This window comes from Ostrea edulis, chromosome 1, assembly GCF_947568905.1.
Source record: "Ostrea edulis chromosome 1, xbOstEdul1.1, whole genome shotgun sequence".
In the NCBI taxonomy this organism is placed as follows: domain Eukaryota; kingdom Metazoa; phylum Mollusca; class Bivalvia; order Ostreida; family Ostreidae; genus Ostrea; species Ostrea edulis.
The window spans coordinates 9,872,264-9,884,864 of record NC_079164.1 but is presented as its reverse complement, the minus strand read 5'-3'; the positions used below and the strand labels follow the sequence as shown (position 1 = coordinate 9,884,864).

Genomic DNA, 12,601 nt, shown 5'->3' with positions numbered 1-12,601 from the left:
TTTGTCCACTAAGGGTCAGTTTGTGAACATACCTCGGTCTGTATTGTGTGACTTGAATCGTTTGTCCACTAAGGGTCAGCTTGTGAAATATCAATCCAATGCTGAGATAAATCTCTTCCTGTCGAATTAAATAAAATTGTCCATTTAATAAATTCACTTCAATGATCAAATAACATGTACATCAACATCAAATTCTACAATCGATGAAGATGATGAAAACATCCACTTTTAACTGTAATTTACAGTAAACAAAATGAGCGTAGTTTGGATTTACGAGTAGATGTAAACTATTTTTCAGATTTTTTAAAATTAGTGACTTGTATTGATCAAGAACTATGTAGTTTCCATGCTGTGGAATATTTTGTCTACAACTGCTCTAAATCCAACGGCTGAACCAAATCACTACGTAGGTCACACTCTAGATCCGAATCACGTGAACAACTCGTCCAAGGTCGACCACTGATACAAGTTTGGTTTGAGAAACACTTCTACCTTGACTTCAACAAACTTCTAATTAAAGTCAATCAAGCATAAAATGTAGGTCATCATCCGCATCTGAAGCATGCATGCTACTTGAATGTAATCATCATCAAATAGACCAATGGAATAAGTTTGGTCCAGTTAGCTTTTCTACTTTGTCATCAACAGACCTAAAACTTCATAACGCTGTCAATCAGTAGAATATTTATCTATAGTCAATCAGTAGAATATTTATCTATCATCTTCGCTAGCCATGGGTTTTCGGTCCTAATCAGATGGAATATTTATCAAGAGCTCACACTCATAATACTATGATGTACCACTGGGATAACTCTATTCACATAGTACTGATTCTGATCAGCATCCTAAATTATACCACTGAAATAAGGTCAGTTAATGCAAAACTTCTAGCTTCTTATCAAAATTAATCAAGCTAATGATTGCCAACCAAAGTTACATCATTAGTGTAAGTTGCTTGGTTGTATACATTGTTAGCTCACCTAAGCCAAAGGCTCAAGTGAGCTTTTCTGATCAAAATTTGTCTGTTGTCTGTCAGCGTCGTTGTAAACTTTTCATTTTCATCTTCTCCAGAACCACTGGGTCAATTTGAACCAAACTTGGCACAAAGCATCCTCTGGTGAAGGGCAGGGCCATGCACTCTTCAAAGGGGAGATAATCACAAAAATGCAAAATTAGGGTAGGGTCATTTAAAAATCTTCTTCTCAAGAACCACTGAGCCAGAAGAGCTCAGATTTACATGAAAGCTTCCTGACATAGTGCAGATTCAAGTTTGTTCAAATCATGGCCCCCGGAGGTAGGTTGGGGCCACAATAGGGGATCAAAGTTTTACATAGAAATATATAGGGAAAGTCTTTAAAAATCTTCTTCTCAAGAACCACTGAGCCAGAAGAGCTCAGATTTACATGAAAGCTTCCTAACATAGTGCAGATTCAAGTTTGTTCAAATCATGGCCCCCAGGGGTAGGATGGGGCCACAATAGGGGATCAAAGTTTTACATAGAAATATATAGGGGAAATCTTTAAAACTCTTCTTCTCAAGAACCATTGGGCGAAAGAAGTTGATATTTACATGAAAGCTTTCTGACATAGTGCAGATTCAAATTTGTTAAAATCATGGCCTCCAGGGGTAGGTTGGGGCCACAATAGGGACTAAGGTTTTACATAGAAATATATATGGAAAGTCTTCAGATATGGGCCAAGGTGACTCAGGTGAGCGATGTGGCCCATGTCCCACTCGAGAATTTTCACTCATATGGAGACGTCACCACTGCCGGTGAAGGGTTGCAAAATTTAGGCATATGTTCGCTGCTTACAGCCTTTGAGCAGGGAGGGATTTTTATTGAGCCACACCAACTGTGACACAGAGCCTCAGTTTCTGTGGTCTCATCTGATGGACTGCCCCATTTAATTGCCTCTTACGACAAGCAAGGAGTATTGAGGATTTAATCTAACCCAGATCCCCACAGGACAATATTGTAAGTATTTTATATCAAAGTCACACGAAAGAGACATAAAAAATCAAGCTCCATTGAAATGCTCTCACCATGATGAATTTGTGTACGATGTTTGACTAAAGCGCCTCTAACAACAAGTTTGTAAATGCGAATAATGTACGAAAAAGGGATGGATGTGATCAACATTGCCCAGACCATACAACAGCACTGAAATAGGATCACTGATACACAGAATCACTGATACACGTAAAACTAACTCAGAAGTGCACAACATTTCTGACCTGAGGTCCAGACCGGGGCCGGGCCCTGATGAGACTGGAGGTGAGTGGGTACTGGGGAGAGGAACCGACCAACGTCTCCTGGGACCGCATGGTTGCCTTCATCTTAGTGATGATCTGGAATCCCTGGGCCAGCCTCTGGGAAATCAGCTCCCTAAACAGCTCTGTCACTAACAGGGGCTTTCTTCTGTAGAATCTGTCGTCCTCCGAGACTGGGGGGCTGAATGGATTGAAAATTAAAATCATATTAGTCACAGTCAGTATCTAATCAGAACATCTAGTAACATTAACATTCTTAATCGTATACAGTTAAACATCCGTATCTCCAACAACGATATCTCGAATATCATGGATATGTCGAAGTGATGCGGAAGTAATCACTTATTCTTTAAGTCTTTTATCTTTAATATCTTGAATCTTCGGATATCTCAAAGTTTTTTTCTTAGTTCCACTGAGTTCAAGATAGCAAGGTTTGACTGTAGTTCTGTGTTTATCCTACCACAGCACTGACTAGAGGAAAAGAAAATAGTGAGACAATTGAGTGGAAAAGAAGGAAGTAGAACAACTGAGTGAAAAACAAGAAAGTGGAACAACTGAGTGGAAAAGAAGGAAGTGGAACAATTGAGTGGAAAAGAAAATAGTGAGACAATTGAGTGGAAAAGAAGGAAGTGGAACAATTGAGTGGAAAAGAAAATAGTGGGACAATTGAGTGGAAAAGAAAATACTGAGACAATTGAGTGGAAAAGAAGGAAGTAAAACAATTGAGTGAAAAACAAGAAAGTGGAACAACTGAGTGGAAAAGAAGGAAGTGGAACAATTGAGTGGAAAAGAAAATAGTGAGACAATTGAGTGGAAAAGAAGGAAGTAGAACAACTGAGTGGAAAACAAGAAAGTGGAAAAACTGAGTGGAAAAGAAAATAGTGAGACGATTGAGTGGAAAAGAAGAAAGTGGGACAATTGAGTGGAAAAGAAGGAAGTGGAACAACTGAGTGGAAAAGAAGGAAGCGGAACTGAGTGGAAAAGAAGGAAGTGGAACAATTGGTGGAAAAGAAAATAGTGAGACAATTGAGTGGAAAAGAAAATAGTGATACAATTGAGTGGAAAAGAACATAGTGAGACAATTGAGTGGAAAAGAAAATAGTGAGACAATTGAGTGGGAAGGAAGGAAGTGGAACAATTGAATGGAAAAGAAGGAAGTGGAACAACTGAGTGGAAAAGAAAGTAGTCATACATTTAGCACATTCATGAACTAGTGACACAATAGCTACCATAATGTAGCCCTCCAACTTTTTTCTCTCTCCCAAAAACATCCGAATAAAAATCGGAGAAGGCTACATTATTGCAGCTATATAGTGCCATCAGTGCTACAAAACAATCCTAGCATTATATTCAAATAGAAGACATGTACCATTAAGAAGAGGGTTAGAAAGCCGAGTATTTTTCACGAACTGTACGTAGCTATAAATGTGACATTGAAGCTGACATGCATACACTATCACGTTACTATGTCTCCTCAAATTCTGTTGCCAGGGACGATAAAGCCATAGTGCAATATTTTGATTTGAATACAAAGACATTCTCCATTTTAAAAAGAACCATGCTACTTGTTGAGTAGAGGAGTGATAATCAACCTCGAGTAGTATTCACTGTTCACGTCTTCCGGGATCAGTGTGTACTGCGATACTGTGTAGTCGTTCTCCAGACTCCGTTTGTCCGGGAAGTAGTCCGTGGTGATGGGAAGGGAGGCGGGCATAGTCAGCGACTTCCAGTCCACGCCTGAAGAAAATGCAATAAAATTAGCTCACTTGCATAAACTAGCTTATAACGAAAGCTGCAGAACACAGGCACGGCAAGAAGATTATCGATTCTTATAATTATACTTATTGCTTATTCAGCTCGACACATCGAGGCCATTTATACATGTTCAATTCAACAAAAATCTAAATAAATACATATAATGTGTAAATATATAAATACATGTGTAAATAAACAAATAAATACATACATGTATATAAAAAAAAAAATAATTGATAAGCAAACATAAAAAACAGCAGCCACAGCAAAAGATAGAAAATCTGTTAGAACTGCAAGGACACCAAACGCAGCTAATTAGGGCTGTTAAGAGCAAGTCAAAAATTCTCATTTTAGAAAAATTAAGCTTCATATCCTGTATAAGTAGTTATTTACGCTGGGGGGTTGGGGGGGTTACAAATGTAAGTACGCCTTCTTCCACGTCCAACATTACGCATGGGGGAAAAATATACGGTAACTGAATATAATATATACAGGTGACTCTCGATAATTCGAAGTTCAAGGGACCTTGATAAAACTTCCGAGAAATCGAGAGTTCGAGAGATCGAGATTCGGAAATTGAAGGTCTGCTGGTATGGTTAAGATTTTACAGTAACCGGATATGTATACCAACAAGATCATATGATATCGTTTTGACATGTTTTCCTTCATATTCGTCAGGTACTTTGATATCAAAATAAAAAAACTTATTTTGCATTAATGAAAACATTTCAAAGTTTATGTCTTTATTTGTTCTTTAATCATGCTTAGATAGGCATACAAAACCAAGTTCCGATGACGTTTTACTATCGCAAACTAAACAGTGCACAATGTTATGTCGCTTTATCCAAAACACAAATTCTAACGATGAATAAAACGATGTTTTAGAGTAACTTTACACAAAGAACAAACTTGAGAAATTTAACAGTCTGTAGATCTCTAAATCGTGTATAAAACTTACTCTCTCGTCACGTCAAAACAAATTATAGATTTTATTCATAGTCGGATTATATATAATTTTAATCATCACGAATCAAAACCCCAGTGTAAGGTGTAAACTGACCAATTATATACTGAAGGGTGTCACCTCCACAAAGAAGCACCGGCGATGTTTCAACTATGTAAACACCTAATTACCCCTCCGGCATTCAACAAAATTCAGGTAAGGTCCAAGTGGAAATTATTATACACTTGGGCAACGGTGGGTATACCCTACAACCACTTTGAGAGATCGAGAGTGAAAAACAATGAAATGTGTTGTACGGGACCCAACTTCACTTCGAGAGATCGATAGTAAATTTGCTTTGTTATATAGAGAGAAAAAATCGGGGCCATGATTTCACTTCGAGAGATCGAAGTTTGAGCCATCGAGAGTCACCTGTATCAAATATTTATAACGGTATGCGTGAGGGAAATTTACGCAATTAGTACGTGACAGCGTAATTATTGTAAATTTCCCACGTACATAAATAACCACTTTTACAGCATAATAGACTCAAAATTTTATGACTAATTGAAACTGCTAGATTAAAAGTTACCTAACTTTTTTTTTTCTATTTCATGTAATCCCAATAAAATATCTTACAAGATCGAAACTCAACAGGTATATATCTGAAACAAAATTGTCTTAACAGACCCAAATAATTCCGTGTGATGTATTAGTAAAATGTAATCTCAAGCCAACACACCATGCACAATCCACTAAAATCAAAAAGAGTTCCACTTCCTGTTTCAAACCAGAGAGAGAAAAGTCAGTATAGAAAAGGTCATTTCAGAGGTCAAGGTCAACTAATGCAATATAACTTAATTAATTAAATAAATATGTTTACCACTTTGAATTTCTGCTCAGATTCCTAACCAATTGTGCATAAAGCATGATAGCCATTTCCCAATAATATATTTAGTACGTATTGAAATCTTTTACATTCTAATTCTATTCTACAAAGCGACATGTTAGAAAGCAGACTACATTGGTTACTAAAATTTAATAATTCAATAATTATTCATAGGCATAAAAATTATATTATTAAGTATATTGTGTGTGAAAATTTCTTATTTACAGATATCTTGAATTATCTTTCTCATTCCTTTTGAAAAGCAAACCAAGCAGAGAGTATTTTAATGACAAACTAGTGAAACTACAGTACCAATATTATACTCACAGCCAAATTGCATGCAAAATGCTCAATAGACAAATTAATGTAAAGCAAGAGAGAACTAAGTCACATCACATATTTGCTGACGTGCAAAGATTATTTTTCAAAAAAACAGATCTTTCAAAAGGATTGAGAGAAGATAAATGCTCTATTACATGCAGCAAAATGCACCAGATTCATAAAATACGATACAAACAGTACAACACGACGTCGGACTTGTTACATGGAATTCAATCATACTTATTCCAGCACAGAAATTTTGCGAGTGAATGTCTGCAGTTAGTATTGGCTTGATGAGACGGGATTCAGTTTGGCAACCATGTGCAGGAAACCAGTCCTGGCCTGAAATTTACATAGCACAAAAAACATTGTTTGTCAGCGCACTGGATGCGAAGAGATCGATCTTAAATGAAGCCCATGTCAGACACAGCTAGGCATGGCCTCAATGAAGCCCATGTCAGACACAGCTACATAGGCAAGGCGATTTGGGGGTTCTGAGGCTTTCTTGCAGAAAATATGACGGGGAATGTAAACAAAAAAAATATATATAATATTATAGAAACTAAGAATAATCCTCATTACAATATAATTTGTAAGTTATACATGTGATTGTACAGACATTTTGCTTATGATTTCAAACCAGGAGCGACTTTCATGCAGTCACAAAAAACGGATAATTATATCGACACAACATTCAGACAGACAACCAGTGTGTAGAGGTTGTGTGCACATCCAGAGTATGACTCATCTTCAATGTGTCCTATAAAACTCCCACTAATTATCTCCCCTGCTTACACTCCCTACTGATTTCTGGAAGTATTGTCAGTATTTTCATGTTTTTATTGGTAATAAAAGAGAAATTTCAGTCATTCAGACATGATCATAATTTCTATAGATTACAAAAGAGAGGCAGTGAGATGCGACTCCTTTCTTATAACATTAAGATGCAAGTCATGTGACTTCTTACTTTTACTGTCAAGCGCAAGTAATTATTGTAATGTCACATGTAAGTCATGTGACTGTTGAATTTTAAGACTACTGTCATGTGACTAAACATTCTTTTACTGTCATAATTATGTAAGTCATGTGACTTCCTTTATGAATTACAAATAACTCCTATTTCTTATCTATCATCAGTCAAGCTTAGTGGTTGCAGCGCTGACTTCATAAAACCAGGGGGTCTGTACAGGATTCGATTCTCAATCCCAGTGTGGTGTCAAACCTAAGACTCTTAACATTATAGGGAGTGACTTAACATTATAGGTAGTGACTTAACATTTTACGGAGTGACTTAACATTATAGATAGTGACTTAATATTATAGGGAGTGACTTAACATTATAGTTACTTAACATTATAGGGAGTGACTTAATATTATAGGGAGTGACTTAACATTATAGGGAGTGACTAACATTATAGGTAGTGACTTAACATTATAGGTAGTGACTTAACATTACAGGTAGTGACTTAACATTATAGGTAGTGACTTAACATTATAGTTAGTGACTTAACATTATAGTGACTTAACATTATAGTGACTCAACATTATAGGTAGTGACTTAACATTATAGGGAGTGACTTAACATTATAGTGACTTAACATTATAGGTAGTGACTTAACATTATAGTGACTTAACATTATAGGGAGTGACTTAACATTATAGTGACTTAACATTATAGGGAGTGACTTAACATTATAGTGACTTAACATTATAGGTAGTGACTTAACATTACAGGTAGTGACTTAACATTATAGTGACTTAACATTATAGGTAGTGACTTAACATTATAAGGAGTGACTTAACATTATGGGTAGTGACTTAACATTATAGGGAGTGACTAACATTATAGGTAGTGACTTAACATTACAGGTAATGACTTAACATTATAGGGAGTGACTAAACATTATAGGTAGTGACTTAACATTATAGGGAGTGACTTAACATTATAGTTACTTAACATTATTGGGAGTGACTAACATTATAGTTAGTGACTTAACATTATAGGGAGTGACTTAACATTATAGGGAGTGACTAACATTATAGGTAATGACTTAACATCATAGGGAGTGACTTAACATTATAGGGAGTGACTTAAGATTATAGGGAGTGACTTAACATTATAGGGAGTGACTTAACATCATAGATACTGACTTAACATTATAGGGAGTGACTTAACATTATAGGGAGTGACTTAACATTATAGGGAGTGACTAACATTATAGTTAGTGACTTAACATTATAGGGAGTGACTTAACATTATAGGTAGTGACTTAACATTATAGTTACTTAACATTATAGGGAGTGACTTAACATTATAGGTAGTGACTTAACATTATAGGGAGTGACTTAACATTATAGGTAGTGACTTAACATTATAGGGAGTGACTTAACATTATAGTTAGTGACTTAACATTATAGTGACTTAACATTATAGGTAGTGACTTAACATTATAGGTAGTGACTAAACATTATAGGGACTTAACATTATAGGTTGTGACTTAACATTATAGGGAGTGACTTAACATTATAGGGAGTGACCGTTCCTTTACCAGTTGCATGGCATGAGAAGCGAAAGTCACAAGTGTTCTAGATATTAAATATGTAGGATCTGTGTCAGGCATTGGCATGATACAGAACCCTCACTGATACAGTCTTGATTACTGTGTAGAGGTCAGAACCCTCACTGACAGTCTTGATTACTGTGTAGAGGTCAGAACCCTCGATGATACAGTCTTGATTACTGTGTAGAGGTCAGAACCCTCACTGATACAGTCTTGATTACTGTGTAGAGGTCAGAACCCTCACTGATACAGTCTTGATTACTGTGTAGAGGTCAGAACCCTCACTGATACAGTCTTGATTACTGTGTAGAGGTCAGAACCCTCACTGATACAGTCTTGATTACTGTGTAGAGGTCAGAACCCTCACTGACAGTCTTGATTACTGTGTAGAGGTCAGAACCCTCGATGATACAGTCTTGATTACTGTGTAGAGGTCAGAACCCTCACTGATACAGTCTTGATTACTGTGTAGAGGTCAGAACCCTCACTGATACAGTCTTGATTACTGTGTAGAGGTCAGAACCCTCACTGATACAGTCTTGATTACTGTGTAGAGGTCAGAACCCTCACTGATACAGTCTTGATTACTGTGTAGAGGTCAGAACCCTCACTGATACAGTCTTGATTACTGTGTAGAGGTCAGAACCCTCACTGATACAGTCTTGATTACTGTGTAGAGGTCAGAACCCTCACTGATACAGTCTTGATTACTGTGTAGAGGTCAGAACCTTCACTGATAGTCTTGATTACTGTGTAGAGGTCAGAACCCTCACTGATACAGTATTGATTACTGTGTAGAGGTCAGAACCCTCACTGATACAGTCTTGATTACTGTGTAGAGGTCAGAACCCTCACTGATAGTCTTGATTACTGTGTAGAGGTCAGAACCCTCACTGATACAGTATTGATTACTGTGTAGAGGTCAGAACCCTCACTGATACAGTCTTGATTACTGTGTAGAGGTCAGAACCTTCACTGATAGTCTTGATTACTGTGTAGAGGTCAGAACCCTCACTGATACAGTCTTGATTACTGTGTAGAGGTCAGAACCCTCACTGATACAGTCTTGATTACTGTGTAGAGGTCAGAACCCTCACTGATAGTCTTGATTACTGTGTAGAGGTCAGAACCCTCACTGATACAGTATTGATTACTGTGTAGAGGTCAGAACCCTCACTGATAGTCTTGATTACTGTGTAGAGGTCAGAACCCTCACTGATACAGTATTGATTACTGTGTAGAGGTCAGAACCCTCACTGATACAGTATTGATTACTGTGTAGAGGTCAGAACCCTCACTGATACAGTCTTGATTACTGTGTAGAGGTCAGAACCCTCACTGACAGTCTTGATTACTGTGTAGAGGTCAGAACCCTCACTGATACAGTCTTGATTACTGTGTAGAGGTCAGAACCCTCACTGATACAGTCTTGATTACTGTGTAGAGGTCAGAACCTTCACTGATAGTCTTGATTACTGTGTAGAGGTCAGAACCCTCACTGATAGTCTTGATTAATGTGTAGAGGTCAGAACCCTCACTGATACAGTCTTGATTACTGTGTAGAGGTCAGAACCCTCACTGATACAGTCTTGATTACTGTGTAGAGGTCAGAACCTTCACTGATAGTCTTGATTACTGTGTAGAGGTCAGAACCCTCACTGATAGTCTTGATTACTGTGTAGAGGTCAGAACCCTCACTGATAGTCTTGATTACTGTGTAGAGGTCAGAACCTTCACTGATAGTCTTGATTACTGTGTAGAGGTCAGAACCCTCACTGATAGTCTTGATTAATGTGTAAAGGTCAGAACCCTCACTGATACAGTCTTGATTACTGTGTAGAGGTCAGAACCCTCACTGATACAGTCTTGATTACTGTGTAGAGGTCAGAACCCTCACTGATACAGTCTTGATTACTGTGTAGAGGTCAGAACCCTCACTGATACAGTCTTGATTACTGTGTAGAGGTCAGAACCCTCACTGATACAGTATTGATTACTGTGTAGAGGTCAGAACCCTCACTGACAGTCTTGATTACAGTGTAGAGGTCAGAACCCTCACTGACAGTCTTGATTACTGTGTAGAGGTCAGAACCCTCACTGATACAGTCTTGATTACTGTGTAGAGGTCAAAATCTGTGGCACCTGACCCCACAGCTGGCGTCATCTCGTTACGGTAAAAAATTCTCGAATGGGACATAAAACGAAATAGAAATCAGGTGAGGTGCATTAGCCTGTGTCTCTGTTCACTGGTAACTAAGATCTAATACACAGGTTATTACCCAGACATATACACACACTTGGTGACTACTGAAGTTTCTGACAGGACACGTGTTATATCAGTAAACATAATAATGCTTAATATTGTGAGCAAAATGAAATATCTGGATACAAATGTATTTTAAAAAGACCACGGAACATGTACATAAAGAACTGTAAAATTGTCATTACAAGTATGAAAACGAGACCTACGGGTGTATATATGCTATGAACACGAGATCTACATGTATATATACGCATTAACACGAGATCTACATGTATATATACGCATTAACACGAGATCTACATGTATATATTACGTATTAACACGAGACCTACATGTATATATTACGTATTAACACAAGATCTACATGTATATATACGTATTAACACAAGATTTACATGTATATATTATGTATTAACATGAGATCTACATGTATGTATACATATTAACATGAGACCTACATGTACAATGGTTGTCCCAAAAAGTCGTAGACAATCTTAATAACTCATTTAATCATTAAAAAAAACTATTGGTTTTCTTTTGCTATTTAAAAGCATCATTTTAGGGGGGGGGGGGGTACAAAGTTTTATAATAATATCTCTTTTCATAATGACATAGAACACAAATAAAAAACATGTTCATAGCTGTCAGCGCACAAACTTCATCTTCATCCATGATATTCCTTTAGGATTTCGCAGTTATTATTTTCTTTTTTGGCTTTCCCATCTTCAGTTCTGATGTCATTCACTCCACAAATCTCTTGTGTCATTTAAACACTAGTGCCCCGCTAACATTCTGCTTATCTGATGTGCTTTCCATCTCCACAAATCTCTTGTGTCATTTAAACACTAGTGCCCTGCTAACATTCCACTGATCTGATGTGCTTTCCATCTCCACAAATCTCTAGTGTCATTTAAACACTAGTGCCCCGCTAACATTCCACTGATCTGATGTGCTTTCCATCTCCACAAATCTCTTGTGTCATTTAAACACTAGTGCCCCGCTAACATTCTGCTGATCTGATGTGCTTTCCATCTCCACAAATCTCTTGTGTCATTTAAACACTAGTGCCCCGCTAACATTTTGCTGATCTGATGTGCTTTCCATCTCCACAAATCTCTTGTGTCATTTAAACACTAGTGCCCCGCTAACATTCCACTGATCTGATGTGCTTTCCATCTCCACAAATCTCTAGTGTCATTTAAACACTAGTGCCCCGCTAACATTCCACTGATCTGATGTGCTTTCCATCTCCACAAATCTCTTGTGTCATTTAAACACTAGTGCCCCGCTAACATTCTGCTGATCTGATGTGCTTTCCATCTCCACAAATCTCTTGTGTCATTTAAACACTAGTGCCCCGCTAACATTTTGCTGATCTGATGTGCTTTCCATCTCCACAAATCTCTTGTGTCATTTAAACACTAGTGCCCCGCTAACATTCCACTGATCTGATGTGCTTTCCATCTCCACAAATCTCTTGTGTCATTTAAACACTAGTGCCCCGCTAACATTCTGCTGATCTGATGTGCTTTCCATCTCCACAAATCTCTTGTGTCATTTAAACACTAGTGCCCCGCTAACATTCTGCTGATCTGATG

General features: G+C 37.5%; 1 protein-coding gene across 10 annotated transcripts in view; it reads right to left on the bottom strand.

Moving 5' to 3' along the window:
• LOC125664456 (GATOR complex protein DEPDC5-like) overlaps positions 1-12,601 on the bottom strand; it is a 77,118-nt gene that overhangs the window by 34,033 nt on the left and 30,484 nt on the right. For 7 of the 10 annotated variants that reach the window (XM_056152620.1, XM_056152625.1, XM_056152621.1 and 4 more), the window contains exons 22-25: positions 6,420-6,521; positions 3,864-4,008; positions 2,236-2,452; positions 33-118 (exon numbers count right to left, since the gene is read on the bottom strand). In XM_056152620.1, coding sequence (XP_056008595.1) covers positions 33-118; positions 2,236-2,452; positions 3,864-4,008; positions 6,420-6,521 — 550 coding nt within the window. The remainder of the gene's footprint in view (positions 1-32; positions 119-2,235; positions 2,453-3,863; positions 4,009-6,419; positions 6,522-12,601) is intronic. The other 3 variants (XM_056152627.1, XM_056152628.1, XM_056152629.1) reach the window with 1 other exon arrangement.